This window comes from Saccoglossus kowalevskii, chromosome 17, assembly GCF_978046115.1.
Source record: "Saccoglossus kowalevskii chromosome 17, keSacKowa6.1, whole genome shotgun sequence".
NCBI classification, from domain to species: Eukaryota; Metazoa; Hemichordata; class Enteropneusta; family Harrimaniidae; genus Saccoglossus; species Saccoglossus kowalevskii.
The window spans coordinates 8,755,474-8,761,939 of NC_140657.1; the positions used below are offsets into that span (position 1 = coordinate 8,755,474).

At 38.5% G+C, this 6,466-nt stretch overlaps 1 protein-coding gene across 1 annotated transcript; it reads right to left on the reverse strand.

Moving 5' to 3' along the window:
* Window positions 1-769: 769 nt before the first annotated feature.
* Window positions 770-6,255, reverse strand: LOC102809118 (FAD-dependent oxidoreductase domain-containing protein 2-like). Its single transcript, XM_085492465.1, has 7 exons — window positions 6,178-6,255; window positions 3,999-4,667; window positions 3,531-3,788; window positions 2,929-3,171; window positions 2,355-2,559; window positions 1,765-1,993; window positions 770-1,458 (listed from the first exon to the last, which is right to left on the reverse strand). Exons 1-7 carry the CDS (start codon window positions 6,206-6,208, stop codon window positions 1,285-1,287), a joined length of 1,809 nt encoding a protein of 602 aa, XP_085348591.1. The 5' UTR covers window positions 6,209-6,255; the 3' UTR covers window positions 770-1,284.
* Window positions 6,256-6,466: the final 211 nt, after the last annotated feature.

The following is a 6,466-nucleotide window of genomic DNA, read 5'->3' on the forward strand; positions in this document are numbered from 1 at the left end:
GTTAAGGAAGTGCCGTTGCAATTATCAAAGACAAAGGTAAAACTATTCAAGAATCGGTCACTATATGGCCAAACATTACTATTTTTGGTACATATACATATCGTTAGTCAACTGTCAATCATACAGCATTATCGCTTTAAATGGCGACACACAGCGGAAGTAACAGTACTGGACTTTCCATATGTACACCTTAGGAATCTGGTCAAAACAGTGACCTAGTTTCATCCTACGTCACGTGACTACGAATAATGTACCACAGTGTAATGTGCTATTGTATAGCATGCTTTGTTGTTCAAATGGCAGTGTCTGGTCACGTCGCTGATAATATCCAGCCTGAGGTCTCACACACTGTGGCGTGTTCTTGATATATTTACAGTATCTTGGCGTATACATGTAAAACCATATATACTGTTCAGTTATTTTTTACGATTTACGTGATTCTTACGAATACATTTTAGGAAGATTTTTCATTTTTCGAACGAGGACAAGATGTGCACTTATCTCGTACGGACAATAAAAACGATTCATACATACATACATAGTTAAATTCAGTCAGGCACGAGTAATTGTTCAATGCATTTATCTATTATTTATTTACCCTCTAAATTGACTATTAGTGGAAAGCATTATAATAACCCGCACTACATCACAGTAATACAACGTAAGTAAATTTGTTTGAGATCTCTCCTACGATATCACCAGTACTAGTACATGCAGGAAGAATATAACATAAAATAATTTGATATCAAAATTTTTCTATAATAATAATCCTGTACGGTGTTAACACTGTTACGCAAAGACATCATGATTTGATATACACTGAGTACACAGGCTAATCAAAGAGCCTGGCATCTACGCTATATTAAAACATGATCGTTGTGCCAACTAATTTACATAAAATGCTTATCATGCTCTTAGCTAAATAAATAGATGAAGTATTTCCGGAGAAGTTGTTATCGTACGTCATTATGGGTAGTTCTTTTCGGAGAACCTTATAAAACTATGTCGAAACTATGTCTCTCATCACTTGTGTATGGCAAACTTCTAAAACTAATTAGCCATTTCGATCGAAAATTAGTACGGTGATTAAATTCACGGTAATTTGGAATACCAGAATCATCGAACGTAATAGTATGTCAGTGGTGAATGTTAATGGTGATATATAGTTTTATATCAATTGTATATAATATTGTTATTATATATTGTTATACAAATTGTGGTTATTATTCACTCCAGTACCATGTTTATTTCAGGAGAAGGCATGGTTTGATATGCAGTCGTAATTTATCTCATCATGGGTTTCACGGGGTCGATACTGTATGGAATACACGACTTGTATTTACTCATGTCTGGTAAATTCTTCAATTCTTCTTCAGTGAAAGGAGTCACCTTTTCGTCATAGGCTTCTTTCGAACCAAAATATTCGTCGTTGTAGTGTACCCCAGGTTCCAGGTCCAGCTGTGAAAAGAATGAATACAAATGTATATCATTGCTATTCGCCTCTCTACTGCATGCAACCCCATAGTTTGGGTGACTGCGTCAGGCGCAGTGTGTACATCCCGGTCAATTTGTCATCTCAGATCGGTTACTAATCGTCTACTCAAAATTTGAACGACAATACTTTAACATATGCCTTACTATTTCATAACAACCATGCTTTCGCCCACTTGTGTCGGGGTCGCGGCAGGTAATGACTAATTACATAAGAAGTGATAATTCGGAAAACATTTATTATCATAACATTCATGGACTGTGAATACTTACGCATTTGTTGATGAAATTTTTCATTCTATGTTGTGATGCCAGGGGGTTTTGGTCAAGAAACACAGGAGTGTCGAATCTCAACACCAACGACTCTGGTAGCTTCACTTCATCCACGCGCTCGCCATCTCTGTAGTATGTAATTATTGGGTGCAGAAATGCCTGACATTCACCGGCAGCTAGATCGGGAATATGTGCAAAGTCCAGTGCGTATTTGCCGTCTTCTCCAAAACTAGTAAGAGAACAGTAGATACGTATTATAACCAGTGTAATATTGAGACATAGAAATCAAGTGACGTTTACAGGGGAATTGTCTGTGGTATACCGTGAAAGAATTAAAACGATGACCTTATCTTAATTTCTCTCACGAAATTTGAGTAAATCGCCAAAAAAATGGCTAAACGGCTTCCGGTAAAAGTTAAACTCCCATCAAAAATACATAACAATAACACTGATGCTGTATGCATTGTCATTTGCTCAATAATATCGCAATGCCGACCACGTGGCATTCAAAACACATTACGGAATGCTTTCACCAAAGGTTTTCTCTATGTCTCTCTATGAACTTGAAGTGCACATTAAATTTCACTTACTCATGGAATCCGTATGCCAGTACAATCATAAACATGTGCTTGTATTTTGCAAATCTCCCACTTTCAAATGCATATGTCTTCATAAAATTTTCGTAATACTCTGCTTTAACTTCTCCCCTTGTCTCTTCATTGAAATCGGGAATGGCCAACACGTGACACAGAACGTTATTCATTTGATATATACTATCACAGATGCTCACACGTTCTACAAAAAAAGGCAATCATTGCAAGTTTGTCAATAACTTGAGATGAAGCCATTCGTTCTCCGCTTCTAGTTAGATACTGATGAGCGAGGTCAACACTGTAATAGCTTAAAGCGGGAGGGTCGTCACCTGCGCACGCGCGGGAATTGCGTCCTCAGCGACGATAACAACACACGCAAAGAACGCAAAGGATCATGGGTAGACGCTTGTTTGTAAACAATGACACGCTATGGTCATCTGACACACGCGCAAGTGACGACTCTCCGCTTTTCCTCAACAGTACTCTCTATATTAATGCTTTTAAAGGTTAATTTCAAGTATTACGTAATAACTCGATACGAATATAAACATGTGCAAATTATTATAATTACCAACAATCTTGATAGCAAGGGCGTCAACTGTGATAGGAAGCAGATCACGTGGGTACGGGATTCCCTGGTAACGTTCTTGACATAGGTGAAACAATGTACGTGTGTTGTATCGGAACCCATGAATGAACCCGGATGCAGCCTTTCTGTCAATACACTGCATTGCTGTGCCCATATAATACAAATTTGGGACACTGGATTCCCATGTATTGGATAAATCTGGAAACTTGCCACCCTGCTTGGTTGCTGTTTGGTAAAAAGGAGAAATGCGAAAAACATTATATTCCCCGCTCGTTTTGCAGTTCATTCGTCTTATTTGTTAGTTCCAATGAAAAAGACACACATTAAGAATTAAGACACGCAGCTTCTAAGAAATAATTATCAGATGCCAAGCCATAGCTTTGTGGTTGTAGCTGCTCAGTGTAATATGCAAACTTTTGGGTAAATAAATGTACAGACATTGTGTATAGCCTGTATCCGGGCATCTAAGCCAATTGCGAGATCCAATTACTGTCTAATTTATATATTTGAGGTGCGATACAGCGTGAAATACGACCGAGTATACATTAGCATAAATTCCCCCAAAAAATAAACCATATTTTTACCTGGTTTGCAGTTGTCATCAAATATTGACAGATCAATATAATTGAAACCAGTACAACAAATCACGTGATCGTATGCAGGAATTCGCATCTTGAAATGTCCCTGCTTTTGTCGCCAATGTGGAACGATGTCGTTGAAAACACAAAGGTATTTGCCCTCCGGAGTTTTTTCTATAGATATCAAGTTATTCGCTTGATAGATGTGTAGAGACTTCAGCTGGTACATGTCAAGTATTGTGTTGTTAACTGCTCGAAGATCACCTGCCAAAGAATGTTGTGATAATAATTATGGCTCTACAATGTTAAATATAAAAATTCGATTATTCGATTAAATCAGGAAAATACTGACGTGAACAAATAACATGTATGGAAAGATGAATAAAGATGATATCATTTATGAAATATATTGAACAAGTGTATCGCTAATTGAAAGTTGCGACTAGGTACGACACCATACATGTGTACACTTACCCACAAAATGAGTATCCCAGGCGTGCTTCAACTTCCGGTCTCCAAATATATGAACTACGCTAGCTGACCCAGCAAGATGGTTGGCAACTTCAAAGGCACTATTACCATTACCAAGAATAAGCACGGATTTCCCATCGTATTTATCTTGATCGGTGCTGTGTGTAGAGTACGTCTCGAAGTGTTCTTTACCGACTATATGATCAGGGATGCGTTCATCACGTGCACCTGTAGCCATCAGAAGTACTTTGCATCGGTACTCGCCTTTGGATGTACGTAGGGAGAAATTGCCACCATCTTCCATTTTCTTTATCTTCTCCACTTGAGTGTTGTAGGAGATATTCAAGTTAAGCTTGGTGGCGTAATCATTCATGTAGCGAACTAAATCATCGGCATTTGGGAACAGCTCTTTAGAGTATTTAGTGAAGCGGAGTTCGGGATCATCGCTTAGCAACGAATTCCAGTCGTGTCGCATGTTGTACTCCTCTTCTGGAAATGGGTTGAACCTTTTATTTAGCGAAATCAGAGTGCGATGAACTGGGTGCTTAGCGAAAAACGAACCTGGTATGTCTTTTCCTTCCAGGATAACGTAATTTTGCTTGTTCTTCATCAAAAAGTAGCCCATCTGAAGTCCAGACGGACCCGCACCAACAACGATGTAGTCATACAGACCTGCGGAATTAGATTATTACCAACTATTAAAATCAACCTGTAAACGTACATCGGTATGATGTGATGGTGATGTGTTTGTACATAGATTGGGAGATAACAGATATAATGCCCGTGTTTTATTCATCATTGGGATATTTCAGCAATATTTGGAGATATACAAAGTACGTGGTGTGCTTGGGAACAATAAACGTTTCAAGGTGACACAAATAAATAACTGTCTTTTGTGCCATCAGACGCAACTGTCTCTCACCGACGCCCCTTGATGTCGTATCGAACACAGAGTCCCATTGGTTGCAGTCACGGTGTGGGAGTGTACACAATGCACTAGTGCAGTATTTCGTATGCCGGTTCTTGATAATATGAACATCACATTTTGCGGCTGTCAACTACTAGTATCCTGGGTCAGTGAGCATCACAAGGGCATGTGAAGGACGAAACATCGAAGGTGTTAAATTTCTGTCCAGGTATACACTGGCACATGCAGCGTACTTTGACCCAGTTCAAATATGGTGTTTAACTATTGTCGGTGTACCTTACTCCATAAATTGCGTACTTTCACTGTACACTCATGACTTTCAAATCCATTCATATCATATTTACATTTTGGTCAATCATTGTCAGATACTGTTTGGTTTGCTAAGTTTGTTAATAAATTATTATAAACGCTTTACGTCGTACGTAAATCATGTGTTAGCAAACATTGCAATGTCTAATTACCGTGGCGATGAGAAAGAAGGAAAATATCTAGTGACGTAATTTGTTCAACTGGCCTAGCGGCGAGCGTTTTATGCATATTTCGCGGCGAAAGTAGGACAACCCGGGCATGAGCCCGCACGGAGTCGTCACAGGTGCAGATAAAGACAGTAGCAACAAATTGACAGAATGCAAAATGTTGTAAGTTGTTTCACACATGAATGAGCTCGAGTTTCTATTCAAGTTAGCGTTGTCAGAAATTAACCACCCACACCCAGTTCTTTGATTCAGCTTTATTCCAATGTTACTTGTAATATCGGTAAACCAATATTCTGTCAGTAAGTGAGCATACGTCTTTGAAGTAAGCAGCTTGTTTTACATTTTCTAAAGTTAGTTTTCGTTCCCCGGGAATGAATTCTAGGTCAGAAGATATTCGACATAGTTAAAGGGAATAGTCTGCCTTCGCCAATGATCCAAATCGTTTTAACTCATAATTTTAAAAGATATTGATTATTCTGAAAACGAATTAAACTGTTACATCAAAAAATTGTTTGTTTTTTTTGTCTGGAATATGCACCGGAAAATGTAGAACATATCAGTAAAACTAACGCGATTCAACACCCGAGTCGGCGTATAGAAGCCTATTTCTAACAGCACTTTCTGAAAAGACTCAAACAGTTCATGTAAATAAATCATACATGTACGTGTTTCGTATCGCCGCGAATTTATAGAATTGAAAGCAATAGTTGTGTGAAAATATTGTAATGGTGTATACTACAATGCACTCATAAGAGAAAAAAAGCTACAAAAGACTCACCGGTCTGTGCTGTCTTGTTTCCCGATGCCATGACTTGTTCCTGGGTTGTGATTGCTTTAGCAGGCAGTAGAGCAAAGTGAGTTTAACTAAGCATTCGCCGCTTTATATACACGTCAAACTGTTTGCTTATTATACCACTTCCTATTGGAGCACTGCTAAAAGTTCATTTGAATGCATAATTGGTAAGGTGGGTCACGGCGAAGCGATGATGCCCAGAGGCTAAATATGCACCTTGTGTCTTGATGTCTTCTGAAGTTAAAAAAATATGACCCAGAAACACTCTTAGTAG

What these genes read in the sequence shown, in the direction of transcription:
- LOC102809118 (XM_085492465.1), bottom strand. Translation starts at nt 6,208, where the DNA reads ATGGCATCGGGAAACAAGACAGCACAGACCG. An exon ending in TGATGACAACTGCAAACCAG is followed by an intron (nt 3,172 to 3,530) that starts GTAAAAATATGG and finishes TTTACCAAACAG; the next exon opens with CAACCAAGCAGGGTGGCAAG. An exon ending in AAAATTTCATCAACAAATGC is followed by an intron (nt 1,459 to 1,764) that starts GTAAGTATTCAC and finishes TTCTTTTCACAG; the next exon opens with CTGGACCTGGAACCTGGGGT.